General features: G+C 42.0%; 1 protein-coding gene and 1 long non-coding RNA gene across 3 annotated transcripts; both read right to left on the bottom strand.

The window, feature by feature from the left end:
• Window positions 1-1,403: 1,403 nt before the first annotated feature.
• LOC308171436 lies at window positions 1,404-5,546 on the bottom strand. Of its 2 annotated transcripts, none has more exons than XR_013937825.1 (8): window positions 5,468-5,546; window positions 5,000-5,073; window positions 4,349-4,455; window positions 3,969-4,063; window positions 3,542-3,664; window positions 2,902-2,998; window positions 2,460-2,593; window positions 1,404-1,577 (listed from the first exon to the last, which is right to left on the bottom strand). It is a non-coding gene; the product is annotated as an uncharacterized lncRNA (long non-coding RNA). The 2 variants fall into 2 exon arrangements; XR_013937826.1 differs by lacking the exon at window positions 1,404-1,577 and adding an exon at window positions 1,812-2,037 and having other exon boundaries at window positions 2,471-2,593.
• A 13,013-nt stretch (window positions 5,547-18,559) lies between these two features.
• On the bottom strand, window positions 18,560-21,395 carry rps8a (ribosomal protein S8a). The gene is made up of 6 exons (XM_080546484.1): window positions 21,352-21,395; window positions 20,410-20,516; window positions 20,021-20,120; window positions 19,571-19,746; window positions 18,918-19,047; window positions 18,560-18,714 (listed from the first exon to the last, which is right to left on the bottom strand). The coding sequence occupies exons 1-6, from the start codon at window positions 21,353-21,355 to the stop codon at window positions 18,605-18,607; spliced, it is 627 nt and encodes a 208-aa protein (XP_080402610.1). The 5' UTR covers window positions 21,356-21,395; the 3' UTR covers window positions 18,560-18,604.
• Between the last annotated feature and the right edge of the window lie 1,426 nt (window positions 21,396-22,821).

Genomic DNA, 22,821 nt, shown 5'->3' with positions numbered 1-22,821 from the left:
TCTGACCAATCAGAGGAGCGGATTGTAAATCACATGACGTTTAATGTCATACAGAGAATGACTTTTGCCCTACTTCTTACGTATGTCAGTATTTATACATTCATTTCCCAAAACAAAATACATTACTATTAATAGGTATTTCTATAAATAATATTTATAATATAATATTTTATATAAATAGTGATACAAATGTAAAATTAGATTTAAATTATTAACATAAAATTAGCAACAGCTTTCTATAAAAAATATTAGATTAAATTAGATTAGGAGTAGGACTGATGTTTATTTATGTTGTCTGTGTATACCCCTCAGAAACATCCCAAAGTTTGCCTGAAGGACGGAATGAAATGTTCACCTGGATTGACCTACTACTGCTTTAAAGGAGATGTACATTAATATTTTCTCTGTTGAATAAGGCATCAGTCACACATGCCAAATCCTAAAACTGTGACGATGGTATGGGTTACCTAGTACAGCACAGTGTCTTATTTGTATAGTGGATAGTGTATATAGCCTTTATTTATGTAAACAAGCTCTTTTCCCTTCTCGTTTTTAGTATTTTTTTCCTAGCACCAGGGGAGCCCCCCTCCCAAATTTCGTTGTATGGTACCTGTACTATATTAATGGCAATAAAGACCATTCATTCATTCTATTGGAATGTACAATTAGGTAACCTCTCCCTACACGACTATTACATGTCAAGGGGGAGATATGGTGGTGAGGGCACATCAGCTGGCTATAATGAGAAATGTTAAAACCTTTATGTTAAAACAAAGTGCAGATACAAAATGCAATGTGCTTCAAACCAGGAAAATCACCTTGAAGGATCTCTTAAAGCTCCACTGCTGTGCCACAAGGGGGCTCTATTGGAGTACTCATGGTTCTATTGATGTACTGACAGATGCACTAGCAACATGCATTTCTCACTATGTGCAGTAGTAAGAGCATTGCAGTCCACCGGAGACCCGTAATATTTGACATGACAGACATCTAGTGTGTGTGTGTGTGTGGTCGGTCTGTATCAAGTTTCCAACATACCTATAAAAGACATCACATTTAGACAGTCACTGCTGCATTTCAGTTTATTAAGCAAATGTCACAAGCACTCATTCAAGGATATATCTGTCTCGTAGCAGAAAGTAGCTCTACAGTTATAACACTAACTTGTTCTCGGCCTTCGAAAGGGAGGAGCCATTATTGTGGCCCAGCCCTTCTGCTGACTGAGGTTAATCTGGCACTGGAATGAGATTGGACAGCCAGGGGAACGGCAGACCAGTCACTAGACAGTGCAATGAAATCAATGATAATCCTTTTAACCCTTTCCAAGTTTACAAGTACTTGTACACACAAAATAGACCCATCAGAAAGAAAAAGATAACACACAGATCTGGGATGTTGAGGTTTTATTGACGTAGTAAACACGGTACAGCCTTGACCTTCCTTTCTCTTGTCGCTGAAATGTCGAGGAACTGAAGCCTAAGAATTTTACTCTTGTACTTGTATAATGGGATACAACTATAAACTTTAAACTAAAGCTCCTTTCCTTCCAGGATGTAGCCGTCTGCCACAGGCCAGGTCTGGAAGCAATGCAGGCTGTAGGGAGGGGGAGAAGGACGCAATGAATACAAATGCCTCTCTTCAGGGGTCTACAAACAGGTTGAATCATTAGAAAGTGCTAAATTGTATTGCCAATTGATATGTTTTAGATTGTAAATAGTGTTTCAAGTTTGCCAGACTGTCACATCTCTATTCCAAAACCAAGGTCTTCCTCAGAGTCACAAATATCGATCACTAACATTCAGTAGCAGAACTGGACAGTTATCATCATAGAAAGACCAAGATCCATAAACCATTGTTCACAACACATGCATGGAGATCAGTTGCTTTCTATTCAAGTGATGCTTGTGTGAAACATATGCATCCACTTGCCAATTGCTATCAAGGAGAACGATGCAGTTCTTAACCAGGTCTTGGTTCGCACCAGCTCGTTGTTTGGTTGTAGACCACATCAATGATCCTGGTCTTGTGGAGTGAAGCCTGCAAATGCAAAAAAAAAGTGTGTTAAGTGGGTCAACTGTACCTGTGATTTAAAATACCTGTTTATACACCAATTATAAAGATGAATTTAAAGGGGCCATTCAATCTACATGATGCAAAAGCATAGGAAATCTATTTGTCTTTCTCAGAGTCACAAATATCATCACTTGCATTCAGTAGCAGAACTGGACAGTTATCATCATAGAAAGACCACGGTTGATAAACCTTTGTGCAACTAATAATAATGTGATGCTCATGTGAAACATTCAGATGGCAACTCTGGTTGCAAAGCACCATTATGCTTTTATAACAGCAAAATAAACTGCTCGGCCACCTCACTATTCAACAAAGAGATTTCAGCATCTTAACAGAAACCAATGGTGGTACTTGGGAACCAGAATTGGGATACAGATATGAGAAACGGTCCACGTACCAGCTTATTGTGCCTCCAGGGGATTGGCATAGTGGACCTCATACCACTGCCTGTAGGTGAGGCCATCAACAAGGACGATGCAGTTCTTCACCACACCAACCATCTTTGTCTTGCGACCACATGCTGCAAACACAAATCATAAGTGTTAATAAATAAGCTAACCTTCTATGCTGAGTGGGTTGTGAATCAACTACCTCATACACCCATCTATGCAGAAGATTGATGGAAGAGGAAATGAATTCTACATCATAAACATTTGTTTGGGTAATCTTCTACCTTTGTCTTTCTCAGAGTCACAAATATCATCACTTGCATTCAGTAGCAGAACTGACAAAATTATCTTCATAGAAAGACTTGCACTACCCACCCCATCTCAACTAACCTTTACAGACTGACCCTAAAAAGGACCACGTGAAGAGGCACAAACTTACTCAGAGCCCCATGAACGATGGCCACATCAATCCTCAGAGCACGTCATTTATTGTTTTGCCACTGCAAATCTTCACTGTGAATCAGGCGTGGTCCAACCTAAAACAACAGAGAAGCATTATATGCTTGACAAATGTACTGTGCATCAGCCAGTTGGATACATTTCATCCCTCATAAGAGCCCATCTTCAGTCCCTGTTTCACAGGCATTGCTGTGTGTCAGAGTAACTATGACAAGTCCTAACATTGGCAGGTCATAACTTTTGAACCAAAACGGTCAAAAACAAACCTACCTAAGGAAATTAATTCTACATCATAAACATTTGTTAGGGTAATCTTCTACCTTTGTCTTTCTCAGAGTCACAAATATCATCACTTGCATTCAGTAGCAGAACTGACAAAATTATCTTCATAGAAAGACCACGGTTGATAAACCTTTGTGCAAATAATAATAATGTGATGCTCATGTGAAACATTCAGATGGCAACTCTGGTTGCAAAGCACCATTATGCTTTTATAACAGCAAAATAAACTGCTCGGCTACTTCACTATTCAACAAAGAGATTGCAGCATCTTAACAGAAACCAATGGTGGTACTTGGGAACCAGAATTGGGATACAGATATGAGAAAAGGTCCACGTACCAGCTTATTGTGCGTCCAGGGGATTGGCATAGTGGACCTCATACCACTGCCTGTAGGTGAGGCCATCAACAAGGACGATGCAGTTCTTCACCACACCAACCATCTCTGTCTTGCGACGGCGTGCTGCAAACACAAATCATAAGTGTTATTAAATAAGCTAACCTTCTATGCTGAGTGGGTTGTGAATAAACTACCTCATACACCCATCTATGCAGAAGATTGATGGAAGAGGAAATTAATTCTACATCATAAACATTTGTTTGGGTAATCTTCTACCTTTGTCTTTCTCAGAGTCACAAATATCATCACTTGCATTCAGTAGCAGAACTGACAAAATTATCTTCATAGAAAGACTTGCACTACCCACCCCATCTCAACTAACCTTTACAGACCCTAAAAAGGACCACGTGAAGAGGCACAAACTTACTCAGAGCCCCATGAACGATGGCCACATCAATCCTCAGAGCACGTCATTTCTTGTTGCCACTGCAAATCTTCACTGTGAATCAGGCGAGGTCCAACCTAAAACAACAGAGAAGCATTATATGCTTGACAAATGTACTGTGCATCAGCCAGTTGGATACATTTCATCCCTCATAAGAGCCCATCTTCAGTCCTTGTTTCACAGGCATTGCTGTGTGTCAGAGTAACTATGACAAGTCCTAACATTGGCAGGTCATAACTTTTGAACCAAAACGGTCAAAAACAAACCTACCTAAGGTCACGTTTTCATCACCCACACCTCAAATGACAACAGCTCAGTCAAATCTAAATACTCCAGCACGTGGACCCTTGAAGGGAGCTTACCTTGGTGTTTGCGGGAGGACACCCGAGCTCATACTTCCTTTTCTTGTGGTAAGGCTTACGTTTGCCGCCGGTCTTGCGGCGCTTGTGCCAGTTGTCCCTGGAGATACCTGGTGCAAAACAGAGACACACAATAGTGACAGGCTCAAGAAAACGTTGTGCAGCAGCAGGACTTCCACGTGCAAAACGTGCTTGAGTAGTCAGTTCTCCAAGGTGTTCTCCTCATATTGAAATCAGACTCCAGCTTTATAATGTCATCATAAACACTCAAGCACGGTAGCTCAACAAGTCCTACAAACGGTAAATCACCCACACCTCAAATAACAGTTCAGTGAAATCTAAAATATTTCATGTGCAGTTCCGGAATTAATCGTTATTTTTGACTCTTTAGTGAATAGGGTGAGTTGATTCACCTGAGTTAGCTAACCAGGACTGTGGCAGCAGGCAAGGCAACAGATATGTTTATAATAACACTAACATAGTTGATAAGTTGTTCGTGAAAATAACGAATCATTCGTGAATTGCTCATTTCAATAATAATAAAAAAACATTTATTAGGAATTCACAAATTCTGTCACAGGCCAGGGCCACGTGTAGTCATGGCTCATTTCACTGAGTCGATTATTACACAGATTACACAGGCTGTGAGCGTACCGGCGTTACCGGGGTCATTCTGCCTTTTCTTGGGTTCTTGGGGTAAGGCTTGGGCCAGTTGTCCCTGGAAATACCTGGTGGAAAACACAGAAAGACAAAATGAGTAAAGGACACGTGGTCATCCATGACTTCCACGTGCAGAGTTGCTCCGTCTTGGGTAAGTCAGTTCTCCAAGGTGTTATCCGCATATTTACATCGGAAACAGCTTTTAAGTCATCATATACACCCAAGCACGATAGACAAATGGGCCACACATGTGGTAGCACGTGGCTTTAGGGTAGGTGGCTAAGCATTAGTAATGCTAGTAGCATTAGCCGGCCGAGCTAGAGTAACTTCACTAGCATAGCAGCTCTGCACTTCTGCCACGTGGAAATACAATAATTTATCGAATAATCTGGGAAATACGAGCTACAGCTTTCTATTGAACGTTTGCTTGACTATGTCAGTTATTTGTATTGTCTACATTACCGTGTTAAACAGCATTGTCCTCCACAATGACTGAGACGTCCACACTGAAGAGCCCCAGAGCAGCCGCACCACCAACGACCTGAGCGCAAAGACCGAGTTCCTAACTTGCTCTGCTTGAAACCAACACATTTAACGGAACTTCCGGTTTGGCGAAAACTTCAAAATAAAAGCGCTCCCTTGACATAAAACGTTTAAAACCGGTTTTTCCACTTATATTAACCAAAATACATGATTGCAAAGGGGGAAAATGCACTGCAGTTCGCACTACCTTTGTCGCACGCCAAACAATATTTCTGTCTAATCACAACTCTCCTGTCACCCAGACAGAGGATGAGTTTTGTTGCCCTACTTTCTTACCTAACATCGGTATTATAACATTACATTTTTATTTTACAAAACAAATAAAACCAATTGCAGGGGAATTATCTAGGGGGGGAAAATACATTAGAAAAATACTTTTATCATGGTTTGCAAGAACAATTAGAAACGGTTATGTTCCAAATGTAAAAACTAAATTAATCTAGACACAAATAAATTGGGCTAAAATTAGGACTGACTGTTTGTTAGAATACATCATGCATGTATGTATATGTTACGGTACATACTAGGGTTAGGGTTAGATGCTACGTGGACTTGGTACATGCTGGCATGTCTAACCCTAACCCTAACCCTAACCGTAGCACCCTAGCACCTAACCCTAACCCTAGTTTTCCCACATGTACCGTAACATAATATGTTATATATATTATATACTGGGGCGGGGGTCTAATGATCGCACGGTCGGCGGTCCGATCCCTGGCTGGCCATGTGTTAAGGTGTCCTTGGGCAAAATCCAAATTGCTCCCAATAGGCTAGGTGCACGATCTCACTACTTCCTGAAAGGCACCTGGCATGAACATATCCTGTCTCACTCTATTGGTTTAATTGATTAATCAGCTGTGCACTGTGTGTTCCAACGATTTACCGCACAGCTGATTAATCAATTAAACCAATAGAGTGAGACAGGATATGTTCATGCCAGGTGCCTTTCAGGAAGTAGTGAGATCGTGCACCTAGCCTATTACCTACCGTTGCATTTCTTGCTGCAGTGTTAGCTCTAACAGGCTGGCCAACCCCCAGGGCACCACTTGCCCCAGCTAGAGTGCCCATGGGCTGACGTACTGTGGGAGAACTGTGTAAACCACTGCTAGTTTGTGTGGTTTTGTGGGCAGCTTTGTCTGACGCAGCTGAGGAGATCTGTTTCAATATCAGTTTTCTACCTGAAAAATATACATGTAGCCACTTGCATTACCATAGATTGCAAGTTTTCAGAAATTGACATATCATTAGCTAACATAAGCATAAAAGTATTTTTTGAAAAAACGCTGGTAGGGTTAGTTAAACAACAGTAGTTCTAACTTCTACGCTAGCTAAGTTAGCGCAATCACAATCAAACCACTATTACTATCAACAATCATACTATCAACAATCATCCTAAATTTCGTTGTTTGGTACCTGTACTATAGCAATGACAATAAAGACCATTCATTCATTCATAGCTAGCTAGCTATCTTACATGAAGGTCATGAGCTTCCACATGTATTTCGATGAAAGAAAAAAAACAAGCGAGGCACAATACTGATATGGTTTAGAGAGTTACATTTAAAAGAAACAATTTATATAGCTAGCTAGAGCTACACTTACCTGAGGAGTGTGACTGAGCTTTCCGTCAAGCCTCGAATGTTCTGTGATTGGTCAATCACTGCAGTCAATCACTCAATGCCCACTCGAAAATGATCTCTTGTGATTGGTCAATCAATCATTGCATGCCCGCCCTTACCTGCGCTCTCACATCCAGCCACTGATGTGACGGACATCGCGCATAATAATGTACTATGACGTATTAGAGTGTTCCACTATGAAACCACGGTGCGTCTTGTCAACGATCACAACTTGGTAGACCTTGGTAGATCTCACATGTAGATCTCACATGTCCCGTTGTTTATATAGACAACTAGAAGATTGAGACCAGAAGAAGTCACATCAGATTTGTTTTAGGTGCTGTAAAGACATGGGAGAACCAAATAAAACAAGGTTCGCGTCCCTTCAGCGTTTCTGGAAAGAGCAGGAAGAAAAACACCAGCAGAGTTAACGAATTCCATCAGTGAGACAGTCTGGATTTTTGCCAAGCACATGGTTTGAAAGCACCTTCTTGTGATGAGGTAGCCCTGTCTGAGACCTATAAACTGTGACTTTGAGGACGTCCTCTTGGCTTAATGGGAGAGATGCTTGAGTCTTTCACGTGGGAGACCAGGGTTCAAATTCTGCCAGTAACACACAGATCAAAGAATCAACTTCATCTTAGCTATGTTGAACTGTAGGACATCTTTGACTGTTTTGTGTCTGTGTCTGTGTCTGTGTCTTCAGGGCTGAGGAGTCTCAGGAGGAGCTGCAGGAGTCTCAGCAGATAAGTCGAGACAACAACCGCCTGCTTATGGAACTGGAGACTATCAAGGTAGAACACACACACACACACACACACACACACACACACACACACACACACACACACACACACACACACACACACACACGACATCATGGCCATCACCAGAGGCCATATCAATAATAATATAATAATACCATATTTAATTGTCAATAATATAATACATCAATAATAATATTAAATCAATAATATTATAATAATACCATATTTAATTGTCAATAATATAATACATCAATAATAATATTAAGTCAATAATATAATAATAATACCATATTTAATTGCTAATAATATGTGAAATGAATAATAATACACATTTTCTAAATAATAATAATAATAATACAACATTTTTCTAAAATGACTATTTTTATGAAAATATAATCTGTTGTCTATTTGTTGTGATATTGCAGGAGAAGTTTGAGGTCCAGCATTCGGAAGCGTTCAGGCAGATCTCCACACTAGAGGTGGACCTGGCTGAGACCACGGCGGTCCGAGACTGCATCAGAGAGCTGGAGCAGTCCAACGATGACTTGGAAAGGGCAAAGAGGTCAGTCTGCTTTGACCTTCTCCTGACCTACATGAAGTTATTCAGTATTTTGTGAGCCTGTCTAAATAAGTAAAACAATTTAGGTTGTATGTTGAAGAGGGACTTCACACAAACTATTAGCAAACATTCTAGATGCTTTATCATATCTATAATATAATTCCCTCCAATGCCAGTCCACACCCATAGAGCACATGGATAGAATTCTAGCTACAATGGCTTAGATTATGCAGCTCAACGTGCTTTGACAGTTCAGCACAATCATGTCACAATAATGAATAGTTCAGCACAGCCATAATACAGTAATAAATAGAGCAACTTTAATAAAAGAAAGAATAATATATATTTAAATAAAAATATGAAAAATGAGTAGGAATATAATAAGAAAAAAAGTATTAATAATGATATGCCAGTTTAAAAATACTGGTTAAAAAGATTTGTTTTCAGCTGTCATTTAAAAATGTCTACTGAGTCCACCTCTCTGATACCCTTTGGCAGGGAGTTCCACAATTTTGGCACGTAATGGACAACGGCGGCTTTGCCAATGTAGGCAGTAATGAGCTAGTTTGTTGTGTATGGTGACTAATGATGACAATGATTTTATGTTTGATGTAACTGGTGATGCTAAAGACCAATTAAACAGTTTCTAATGTAATCATGTCTGTCTTGTCTCTCCCTCCCTGCCGTCTCCCAGGGCGAACATCATGTCCCTGGAGGACTTTGAGGGGCGGATGAACCATGTGATCGAGAGGAACGCCTTCCTGGAGGGCGAGCTGGACGAGAAGGAGAACCTGCTGGAGTCTGTGCAGAGGCTCAAGGACGAAGAAAGAGGTGAGCGCCGGGCCGAGAGCTCACCACAGGAGCGTCTAATGTTACAACAACAACTGTCTCTGTTTAGTTCTACACTCCAGCCAGCCTCTCTGTTAAAGGATGAGTCATCTGATGGTTGATTGACAATTGTCTGATTACCCTATTCGAGTACTTGAATGCACCCTTCCTTCCTTTCCTTCCATCCTTGAGGAAGTCACTGATCTAATGTGATTGGATTGGTCAAAGCAACATTTTCATTGCTTGTTTACCACCAATCAAGTCATGTCAGATCAGTGATTTATACATGGAAGGAAAGAAGGAAAGAAAGACAGACGGTTAACCGAGGTCCCGACTCCCGAATACCGTTAAAGATCCCATGGCACTTATCGCAAGAGTAGGCGTTAACATGTCACCCTCTGCTACCAGTTGGCTTATTCATCCCCACCCCTCCCCCCTGCAACAGTTCCCCAGATTCTCGCTGCAAATGAGAATGTGTTCTCTCAGGCAACTTGGTCAAATAAGGGTGAAATGGAAAGAAAGTGAATGGATGGATGTATCTATTTCAAGACTATTCAAACGGGGGCCTACTCTTCCCTTGGCTTGCTACTAGGAGATATATACCGTGTTAGATTCCTGACATCCTTCATACTGCTAGTTTGGATGAATGTTATCCATTATGGATGGCTGATATGCTGTGTCTGCTCTTCCTGTGTGTCGGGGCAGATCTGCGGCATGAGCTTGCCGTGCAACAGAAGACGGAGCGACACCTGTCCGGCAGCCTCAACAAGACGGAGACGGACCGGACCTGCAGAGATCTGAAGAGGAAGCTGAAGGAGTTGCATGAGAGATGCGTGCCGCTGCATGAGATGCATGAGGCTGAGCAGAGTGCATCGATGGCTGAGGCTAGAGACAGCATTAGCCAGACCCTGGTCGCCATTCAGGGTGACATGGTGGCACAGTCAGGGAAAATGGAGACCTCAGTGGAGCTACAGCAATGCCACAGTGCTGTAGGATCTCTGCTGGAGAATGTAGAGAGGGTGTGTAGTGAGGGTAGTCTCACATGTCAGCCTCCTGGGGGGGCCCTGGTCAACCAGGTCAACCAGGTGATGGCCCTCTCAATGGGATCCGACACCTCCACAGCCTCGGTCACACAGCCTCAGAGGGATGCTAGTGGGAAGAAGAAGAAAGGGAAATTCAGCAAATTCCTTTCAACGATGAAGCGCAAGCTCAAGGTAAAACAGAAAATATACAGTGAATTTATAAGAGGGCCACATTCCACATAATTTCACATTAAGGAAGTGTAATGTAAAGGTAAAGTCTTACCAGTTTATCATAAAACAGCAGACAAGCTATGCATTGTTGTTGTAGGAATAATGGGGTTTTAAGAGATATGTTCTGTCATTTATTCTTCTTCTGTAACAACTGATATAGTGCAAGAGGACCAACCAGGTTGGTGTCCAGCCTCCAGCCCCAGGACCGGAGGACATCCATGATGGTGTCCAGCCTCCAGCCCCAGGACAGGAGGGCATCGAGGTTGCCCATGACGATGGACACAGCAGAGGTAAGTCAACATGTAGAACACATAGACCTAGGACATACTAACCAGACGCCTGATCCTGGATGTCCTATTATAAGGACGGTTATTCAGGAGGTACAGGCAACGCCCAACCCTATCTAGTTTCACCCCTCTATATAACGAAGAAGTTTGAACACACTGCACCAATCCTGAGATCTCTACACTGGCTACCAGTCTCTCATAGGGCTTTCACACCGGCAAAGAACCGTGCCGGTTCGCGATCGCGTTCGGAAACCTCCGAACGTTGGCGCTGTCTGGCGAACGAGCCCGCGTTCATACCAGTGTATCGTTCGCCGGACAGCGCCAACGTTCGGAGGTTTCCGAATGCGAACGCGAACCGGCACGGTTCTTTGCCGGTGTGAAAGCCCTATCAGAGAATTGAATTCAAAGTACTCCTAATTGTATACAAATCACAAAATGGTCTTGGTAGACTAATCAGCTAATCATTCCAAGAGTGAAAACAAAACACGGTGCAGCAGCTTTTAGTCACTCTGCCGCATGCTCCTGGAACTCCCTGAAGAAATCAAACAGGCCCCTAAAAATATTTAAATCTAAGCTAAAAAAATGTTTTGCAACAGTAATGGTTAAACACTAACACTTCGATCTATGTCTTTTCATCCATTATCTATTATCTTAATAATTATAATTATCTTGTTAAATGTTTATCCATATATATCTATTCTTGTAATTTAAAACATATGTTACGGTACATGTGGGAATACGGTACATGTGGGAAAACTAGGGTTAGGGTTAGGTGCTAGGGTGCTAGGGTTAAGGTTAGGATTAGGGTTAGGGGTAGGGTTAGGGTTAGGGTTAGAATTAGGGTTCGACATGCCAGCATGTACCAAGTCACCCTAGCACCTAACCCTAACCCTAGTTTTCCCACATGTACCGTATTCCCACATGTACCGTAACACATATATATATTTTCTTACTATCCTCCTCTTGGTATTGTTCAATGCTGTATGTAAAGCACTTTGAATTGCCTCTATTGTATGAAATGTGCTACAAATAAACTCACCTCGCCTTGCCTATGTGACACCAGATATGAGGGTATCACATGTCTTGCCAAACTTTGGCAAGGAGGATTATGGCCTCTTGGTGCGAGGGATCTGCACCAAACTGCTGGTGAATATATTTCCCGCCATATCTGCGAGAGACCTGAATGAGAAGAGCATACGCGTCACAGAGTCGGTCCTCTCAGACTTCTGCGCAGCGTCACGCATCCCACGGACTCAGGAATACCCTCGGGGTCTGGACATCTACAAGATCTACATGGATGTTCACAAGGAGCTTGTGCAACAGTTCGGTGGTGAGGAAGGCCTCAAGATGGCGGCTGAGTCCAAATATCCAGCAATTGTCAATGTTTTGGAGACGTCATTGACGACGGAGCTTCTTGGTTCGTGTGGTGCAGCACAGGCAGCCAAGAAAGGAAAGAAGGGAAAACTATTCTCTCGCTGGAAGGTATATTACACATACTGAATCTATATCTTTCAAAATGTTAATTGATAACACTGCCTTGTCTTTAACTAATTGATACAGAATTACACATTTATATTCATATGTGTAGTATTTTAGTTTGTATAATTGCATTGCTTTATTGGGATTGATAAGCTGCAACAGGTATGGCATTTCCATTTGCACCTTTTCTCAACATTCAGGGCTCCAAGAAAATAGACGGCAGTCCTCGGAAATCGATGAAGAGCAAACCTCAAAGCTCTTCCAGGCCTGTATCCTCTACTGCAGTGGTCTTCAACCGGGGGTCCGCGACCCCTAGGGGGTCCGCAGAGGTACTGCAGGAGATCTGCCAATTTCTGTCATAATAATTGACAACTTTCACCAAAATAATCAGTGAGAATTTAAAAATATAACAAAAATGATATTGAGTAAGGTACAAGAATTAATAGGCAATAATAAGCTACGTTTGACAAAAACAATTTACAAAATAAATGATGCCCATGATTCTAGAGTCTAACATAACGTCAGCTGGAGAAAAAAAACACACCTGTCTAGCAAGCTAGGTGTTGGCTAAAACGCTGCAGTTCGGTCTTCATTGCGAAATTAACGTTAATTAATAACTAGCATAACGTTTCTAATTTAGTTACTAGTTTGATAATAACAAACTCGCCTCTTTGCTTCTCTATGCGCCACATTCCACATAATTTCACATTAAGGAAGTGTAATGTAAAGGTAAAGTCTTACCAGTTTATCATAAAACAGCAGACAAGCTATGCATTGTTGTTGTAGGAATAATGGGGTTTTAAGAGATATGTTCTGTCATTGATTCTTCTTCTGTAACAACTGATATAGTGCAAGAGGACCAACCAGGTTGGTGTCCAGCCTCCAGCCCCAGGACCGGAGGACATCAATGATGGTGTCCAGCCTCCAGCCCCAGGACAGGAGGGCATCGAGGTTGCCCACGACGATGGACACAGCAGAGGTAAGTCAACATGTAGAACACATAGACCTAGGACATACTAACCAAACGAATGAAGTATTCTATTCTGTAGCTATAGGCCTGGTGAAGCTCATATGAACTCTCTCTCCTCTCTCTAGCGACCAGCCCAGTGACAGCTGAGACGACGCCTTGTGAGGAGAGCGGAGCTTCAAAGAAACAGAAGCGTTCCCTCTTCCAGAGGATCCTCACATCTGTGAGGAGACGGCCTCCGTCCCCCGAGACCCTGTAACCATCTTCACAACGATGGACACAGCAGAGGTAAGTCAACATGTAGAACACATAGACCAAGGACATACTAACTAAACTAATGAAGTATTCTATTCTGTATAGGGTTGGGTTTGGGTTCGTATCGTTTGGGTTTTATCCGGTACCGGTACCTAACCGATACTTTAAAAACGTACCGGTACCGAAACGGTACTTAATTCGGTACTTTTGATTTTTAAAAATGACATACTGTATATATATATATATATATATATATATAATAATAACACGGTCGACAACATTAAACAGCTTTTCACTTTTTTATTGCTGAGGCACAATATATATTAGTTAAATATACACTCAAATTAAAATAAATGAAAATAAAACTCCTGCTGACTGAGGCACAATATACATATATATAATATTACAGTTAAATATACACTCAAATAAAACTCCCACCTCAGCAATTATTTTGCAAAAAGATCAGCATATTTGCCTTCTCTGGCAAAATACGACACCTCTCTTGACTTTTTTATTGTCATTTTGACTTTTTTTTTGTTTTGACATAATTGTCTAATGGCACAGATTTATAAACATAAAGTAAACAAATATTGTTTTCACGTCACTTCACCTGAAACTGAACGACACAGCGCAGAGCGAATTCCCTGGTAAAACGTTTCTCTCCCCCCGCTGTCAACGGGAGTCGTCAACCAGGAAGCGGTGCTGAGAGAGCAAGACACGAATCTACGCATTTGACTGCCGCTGGACTGAGGAACACCATAGGCACAGCACATCGCCATAATAGCGATAAAGTGCGAATGATTTTAAGCATTTTGAACTTCGCGTTGTTTTCGTCGAGTCGGGTGAAATGCAGCCACACTTTAGAACGCTGCTTCATTAGGGCCTTCGGCATTCTCGGTGACCTCGTAGCTAGGCTAGCTAGCGAAATTAGATAATATGATTATGATAATAATAATAATAATAATAATAATAATAATAATACAATTCAGATAATATCATAATTTAGTATATATGCTTTCACTCACTCTTCTTAACTCGTAACACAACTGCTCAGCTCACTACTACCATGACACGCACTGAGTGGAAATTTAACAGGCGATGTGACGTCACGAGTCACCAGTTGACTGTTGCATGACACCGGACACCAGGGGGCGAGATAGAAAAGTACCGAAATGAGGTACCGAAATCTCCTTTGCAATTCGGTACGGTATATACCGAATGTACAGTAACCGGTATATACCGGTACCGATTTTCGGTACCCAACTCTAATTCTGTAGCTATAGGCCTGGTGAAGCTCATATGAACTCTCTCTCCTCTCTCTAGCGCCCGGCACAGTGGCGGCTGTGACGACTCCTCCAGAGGACGGTCACAACTGGAGCTGCTGTCCACCGTGAATAAAAAATTATTTGCATTCAATCCTTTTGCTTGTGCATTTTTCATATCTTATGAACTTGTTATGCTGAAGATTGTGTAACTAGATAAGTGATCTTAAATATCATAGCTAGAAGCAACTGCGATTACAGCAACAAATATAGTAGCTAAGCATGTTTACAGCTATGCCTGAGGCAATATCCCAATAGAAATGTAATCATAACAAGAATCATACAAGTAGCCCCGCTGTGGCGCAGCGGTCTAAGCATTAGCCTCTAGTGCAAGCTGCCCACCGGGGACTGGGATCGAATCCCGGTCTCGCCAGACCCGGATATGGCCGGGGCTCACAGGGATCGGCATATTGAGCGGCCGCTCCCAAGGGGGGTATAGGACTATTTCCGGACAAGGATCCGTCGCGCAACACCGCCCCCTGGGTGCCGGAATAACGGTGTCGGGCTCGAGAAGCCAGACAGCTAGTCTGCCTGGCTATCTCCTCTGGGGCTGCCGGCCACGGGGTCGTGCGGCGGATCTTACGCAATAGGCAGGGGATAATTGGATGCTAGGTTGGGTACAATTGGATACTAAATTGGGTGAAAAAGGATAAAATCAGAAAAACAAATTTAAAAAAAAAAGAATAATATACAAGAATCATGTACAAGACATAATGAATCATTAGAAATATTGGCTCCTGCACAGACTCCTCATCGCTTAGTGTGTGTGTGTGTGTGTGTCACATGACATTATGCCATGTCTGCAGTCTGAATGAGCTTGGATTAATGTTAAATGTTCTATTTTTCATTCCTACTGCGAGACGGTAGGAAGGAGAGAAGGATAAATGGACAGGGGAAGAGAGAAAGAGGGAGAAGAAAAGAATAAAGGATGGGAGTTAGTGAGCGCTTCTCCTTTAACAAGATAATCCATCCACCTGACAGGTGTGACATATCCAGATGCTGATTAGACAGCATGATTATTGCACAGATGTGCCTTAGGCTGGTAACAATAAAAGGCCACTCTAAAATGTGCAGTTTTATCACACAGCACAATGCCACAGATGTTGCAAGTTTTGAGGGAGCGTTGCCTCTCTAGCGTCCTGGTTGAGACCGAGTGTTTTACATTTTCGAAAGTTCGTTCCTGTCTACCCTGTGGATTATTCTAAGTAAAGTGGACTTTGCCTTTTAACTGCAATGCCTCGTCTGGTTCCTCTCTGCCCCTGGATCCTACACCTCACAACCTTTGGCATACTCATGATAAACTGAAAATAGTCCCTTCACATCGACTCAAAAAGGCGGCTTTTCTTCCTCGGGCGGCTGAGGACATTTTCCATGGCACCTAAGATCCTCGCCAACATCCTGTCTATCTGCATCACCGCCTGGTATGGCAATTGCACCACTCAGGACTAGGGATAGGAATCGAGAACGGGGTTATATAATATAATCATGTTTATACATGGCATGAATTAACATTCATTTGAATGAATTTCAAAAGATGAAAATTGCAACATTAGTTGAATGAATATCTACTGTCATCATCACTTAAGTTAGCAACAGAAAGCTAGGTTAACTTTAATGTTAACACGATAACGTACAATTGTTGGCACCACACACCGTTACTGAGGGTAAATATCCTATGCTAATAATATTAGTGCCACGCAGGCAGGCATAGCAGATTTTTTATTTGACTGAGAACCCCTAAATGAAAGTGTTGTATATTTCTACCCTGTTGGCTACTAAAATGAAGAATAGTTATTGAGCAGGTTAAGACCATTTATTCAAAATACAAAAGTATACAGACATCAAAGCTGGACGCTGGTCTGGCAGAGAGAGAGGGAGAGAGCAGAGAGAGGGGGAGGGGGACAGAGAGGAGCTCCGTGGTCAGGCACAGAGAGAGAGAGAGGGCCTGAGAGGAGCGGCCTGAGAGAGAGAGAGCTGCTTGGTCAAGAGGTGAGAGAGAAGAGAGACAGGGCCAGAGCCCACACCCTTACTTATAAACAAAGTCAAAATGCAGTCACAGCCAGTGGTCCTATCAGGTCAGGGGGAGAGGCCTGGAGGTCATAAATACCTTGCCCCACAGTCAGGAGACATTTCTTCATAGCAAACATATAGGCCCATTATTAAGTACAAATAAACTACAAAAGCGAATGCTGAACAAATATTCTCCCATTTCAGATGTTTACAGACAGACTGTTGCTACGGATAGCTTTGAAGCTACAGCCAGCTGCTCGAGCTTATTTTATGTTCAAATGTTATGTTCAGATACACTGAGACTCAAGATAATAAAAAAACAGCTGCATTGACGCTGAAAACCTGTGTATGCCTACTTTTTTCTACACAGAGAATTCGATCAGGAATCAGGAAGCCGGGCCGGCGCCTTGCATGGTGTGTGCGATTGAGAGGCCATTGTAATACAGTGCAGTCCATACCGTATTTACCATGTTATGGTTATAAAGGGTTATTTAGGGTTAGTACCATTCAGAGCAACATTCCAAAGTTTGCCTGGGAGCTGGAATGAAATGTTTACCTTGTACTAACCTACTACTGCTTCATCGGACCTAGGTAACCAGCTTCATCATGTTGATGTTTACAAAATGTAATTGTGTTATGTACAATAGATACGCTAGTTATATCATAACTACAATGTCATTAGGTCAAATGACATAGAAAATACAAATAACTGACAGTCAAGCAAAAGTACTATAGAAATCCGTAGCTCATATTTGCCGGATTATTTAAGATTATTCGATAAATGGTTGTATTTCCACATGGCATGTCAATCACAGAAGTGCAGAGCTGCTATGCTAGTTAAGTTACTCTAGCTCGGGCATCTAATGCCAGTAGAATGGTTAGCTATCGTGCTTGGCTGATGACCAGTACTACAAATCCAGCTGTGTTAACTCAAGTCAAATTAATAAAATGTCTATGTCACCCAACATACTTAAGTAGAGGAAATGAAGACACTACACATTCAAGACATTTGGGAAACAATGTGCTTCCAACATTTTCCGACTGTACAGGACAATCACATTGAAGGACCGTGGGATCTCAGTTCTATTATTGTGCCACAAGGGGGCGGACTTTTAGGAGCCCATCAGAGGTATAATGATTCTGAGTGTTAGATTTAAGGACACACTAGCAACTTGAATGGATTACAATGTGCAGTTTTGGAAAAGCATTGCCATACACTGAAGTCCCCTAAAGTTTGATCTAATATATGTCCCAATTCAATCCCCACAAGCCACAACCATAAAAAAAAGACATGAAGATATATTGCTGCATTTCAGTTTATTCTGCAAATAGCAGTTTAACTCGATGCGGAATCTGTATAGTGCCAACAAGTAGCCCTACAGTTAACACTTCATGATTTGTTCTCGGCCTTCGAAAGGGAGGAGCCATTGATGTGGCCCAGCCCTTCTGCTGACTGAGGTTAATCTGGCACTGGAATGAGACTGGACAACCAGGGGAACGGCAGACCAGTCACTAGACAGTGCAGTAAATACAATACAATGATAACCCTTTAACCCTCTACAAACACTAGTGACTGGGACTTCCTGTCACAAGTACTTGTATACACTAAACACCCAAATAGACCCATCAGTAAAAAAAGAAGGAAAGAAAGACAGCACACAGATCTGGAACGTTTGGGTTTTATTGACGAAGTATCAAACAAGTGTACATCTATTTGCCTTTCTTGGCCTTGATCTTCCTCAAGTAGAACTCCAGCTCCTTGCCTTCCAGGACATAGCCGTCTACCCTGCCGCACTGGCCAGGTCTGGAGGCCACACAGGCTGCAGGGAAAGAGATGAAACGCAATGATTACAAATTCAAGCGGGAACACCAACAGTACAATAGAACACCAACAGTACAATAGAGTCACTAGAGTCTGACCGGAAATGGTAAAAATACTTATTACTGACAATTCAGAAGGAGAACTGGAAGAAGATGATGATTGAAAACCGCTTTAACCAGTCGAATACTAGCTTTCACTCACCAAGCAGTTTGCCCTGCTGGAACTGTTCCTCCAAGAGGGTGCTGATTTTGCTGTTCTTCTTGCGCTCGTCAAATTTCTTCTGGATCTTCTTAGATCTCTTCTTGTTAATAACTTCCTCCTCTTCAGGGGTCTACAACAAAGGAGTCGATCAGCATCAATGAATGGACAAATGCACAACTCTGCATTGCAATAATAATGCTTGACAAGCACAGGCTAGACAAGTTCTTCATTATTTTCCAAGGTTAGCATCCAGAATGTATATATTTATTATATAATATATGTGCCAGTGAATTAACTGTCATTCATTTCTATTCTGAAACAACGGTCTTTCTCAGAGTCACAAATATCGATCACTAACATTCAGTAGCAGAACTGGACAGTTATCATCATAGAAAGACCATCATACAAACATGTGTTCACAGCATATGCGTGAACATTCTCTACAAGTGCATTCTTTACAAGTGATGCACCTATGAAACATTTGCATCAATCTGCCAATTCTGGTCCCAAAGCTTCATTTGGTTCTGTAAACAGCACAACAGACCCCTCTGGCCACATCACACTACTGTCAGAAGAAAGAAACACAATTGACAGAAACCAATGGTGCTACTTTGGAAACCAGAATTGGGATATACGAGAAGTGGTCCACGTACCAGTTTAGCTCCCTTCTTACGTCCCAGGGGAGTGGCATAGTGGGCCTCATACCACTGCCTGTAGGGGAGGCTATCAACGAGGACGATGCAGTTCTTCACCAGGGTCTTGGTTCGCACCAGCTCGTTGTTGGAGGCGTTGTAGACAACATCAATGATCCGTGTCTTGCGGGTGCAGCCTACAAACAAGCAAGCAGTGTTTACAAGCAATCCAACTTTCTATGCACAATTGGTTGAAGGGTAGTGGAATTAACACACTCATTGCCCATTATATGTGGAAGACAATTATGTCAAACTCCTGTAGGGTATCTTCTTTTGTCTTTCTCAGAGTCACAAATATCATCACTTGCATTCAGTAGCAGAACTGACAAAGGTATCGTCATAGAAAGACTTCCACTGATTGAAACATTGACAGGCAACAACCATGAGGGTCATGTTTTGAGGTCCACTTACACTCAGAGCCCCATGAGAAGTTGCCAACATCAACCCTGAGAGCACGGTATTTCTTGTTGCCACCGCGAACCCTCACTGTGTGGATACGGCGAGGTCCAATCTAAGACACAGGGAGAAGCATTATGAGTTTGATAAATGTACAGAGCAGTCAAGTCAGCTGGATACATTTCACCCCCTTAGCAGATCATGTTCAGTCCCCTGTTTCACAGGCATTGCGGTGTGTCAGAGTAACTATGACAAGTCCTAACATTGGCAGGTCATAACTTTTGAAACCAAAACGGTCAAAAACAAACCTACCTAAGGTCACGTTTTCATCACCCACACCTCAAATGACAACAGCTCAGTCAAATCTAAATACTCCAGCACGTGGACCCTTGAAGGGAGCTTACCTTGGTGTTTGCGGGAGGACGCCCGAGCTCATACTTCCTTTTCTTGTGGTAAGGCTTACGTTTGCCGCCGGTCTTGCGGCGCTTGTGCCAGTTGTCCCTGGAGATACCTGGGGTGCAAAACAGAGACACAAAACAGTGAGACACGCTCAAGAAAATGTTGTGCAGCAGCAGGACTTCCACGTGCAAATTAACGTGCTTGAGTGAGTAGTCAGTTCTCCAAGGTGTTATCCTCATATTGAAATCGGAACACAGCTTCATAATATCATAAACACTCAAGCACGGTTGCTCAACAAGTCCTACACACGGTAATTCCCGTACTAAAGCATGGCTTTGGGGTAGGTAGCCAACCATTCACCTAGCATTAGCTGAGTGCCGAACTAGGGTAGTTAGTTAGTTACACTTGGGTGAAAAAAAAGATGACTGTAGTTCAGTGAATGACAATTAACGTTTACTTTCTATGACCCCAGTAAGATTGTTAAAACCCCAGGAGTTTAGCAACATTCAGAGTGGGTGAGCAGACATCGCCAGGCCTAGCGAACCACACAGCATCACTTGCTAACCTAGGAAGCCCAACACTGGAACACCAAAGCAATGTTTCCATGCCGTAAATAGTCCGTTTTATGGATGTTAAGCAATGAAAACAGATATCGCAATGAATAACTACCAAAGCGACCTCAGTGTATTAATGCAAATATAGTGACATTTCTAGTAGAACGCCAAATACCCCATGCGAGCAGCCATCTTGTTGAGACATGTCAGCAGCCATCACTTCACAATAATCTCGTCAAAATAAGAATAAATACAGATATCGATGCAAGTTAACAATAATCTTATGGATACTACAATTATATTTAACCTGTCAGAGCATAATTATTATATTCCTGCCGCAAAATATCTGATGGACATGGATTCTCTCTCCGAACCGAGCATGAAAACACGTACCCATTCTCAGGCGCCGGCTAGAAAGAGGACACGCAAAGGTTCCTGGGGGAAGTTTGAAGGTATCAAATATCGCGAGAAAGCACGAGAATTGAGTGCAGGTCTTTAGGGTTAGTCGTAAAGACTAACCCTACTTCTTTTATGTTCCTCCTTGATCGTTGCACAACTTTAAATGACCAGTACCGCCATCTATCTGTGAAAGACTGTAAGCAGCACGATCACTTGTGAACTGGGATGTAAGTGGGCAATTGGAGGTGGTGAAAAAAAGCTCATATTTCTCAATTAAATTAAGTTAAGGAAGCGCCAATGTCGAGATTGGAATTGCTTATACTATATGTGTGTATGTGTTGTTAAAATGTTAATATCTTGGTTTCTGTTGTCTTTCTCTTATTCTGTTCCATGAAATACTGCAGTGTGATTTTAAGATATTCAAAACAATACAATTGTGCACTTCTCTAAGGTATTTTATCAAAGTTGCTTAAGGACAATCCAGGCTCTTGAGACATCAAAATATGTCTGGATTTTCCTTTAGTGACGTTGATGGAATACCTCCCTAGACAATTATACTTTCTGACTTGCATTGTTTTGACCATTGTATCAGGTACATGGCTGAGCTTTCTGTACAGCTTGGATATTGTCTGAAAATGTCTTGACAATTTGATTTAGTGGTTGTTTGTTTCATGACAATACAACCCCTTATCTGTAATTCCAACTTGTGTCATCCTACAGGCCTAGACCTTAGGGTGAGATTTATTAATTATACATTCTTATAAAGTCTATGCATAAATCTAATCTAGTATAGTCTATGTAATAAATAAAATATAATATAAAATTCAATTTCTTTCAGAATGTTCATGTGAGAAGGTAAGAAAAGATGACCCAGAGTGGAGTTTATTATATTTCAGCAGTTTATTTTTATTATGTACAGCTGTGATTGATTGGCAATTGCGTATATATAGCTATATACGCTTGGCATTAGCTCCGGCTAGACACTGCTCCTAAAGAATATGTTTGTGTGTAAAACTCTATAAAAACTCTATTAAAAAAATATAATGATGCAGAGGGAAGTCACTCCTCTCAGGGACTCATGTCAGTGTCAATGTCAGGGACGGCCGTGGCTCAGGAGGTAGAGTCGGCATCTAATGCAAGGTCAGTGGTTCGATCCCAGGCTCTTCCTGTCCACATGTCACGGTGTCCTTGGGCAAGACACTGAACTTCAAATTGCTCCAAATTACTGGCCGGCGCCTTGCATGGTAGCTTGCTGCCATTGGTGTGCGAATGTGAGTGTGTAAATAGGTGGATAAGAGGCCATTGTAAAGCACTTTGGAATAACGCGCTATAGAAGTGCAGTCCATTTTAGTGATGTGGAGGGGAGTCACTCCTCCCATGGACTCATGTCAGTGTCGATGGCCACGCAGTTGTAGGCAGCGTAGCACAGCTTCTCCTCACAGACCTTCGCACTGTAGGGAACAG

This window comes from Nansenia antarctica (genome assembly GCF_963989245.1).
Source record: "Nansenia antarctica genome assembly, chromosome: 16".
NCBI lineage: Eukaryota > Metazoa > Chordata > Actinopteri > Argentiniformes > Microstomatidae > Nansenia > Nansenia antarctica.
This window is presented reverse-complemented; position numbering and strand designations above follow the sequence as displayed.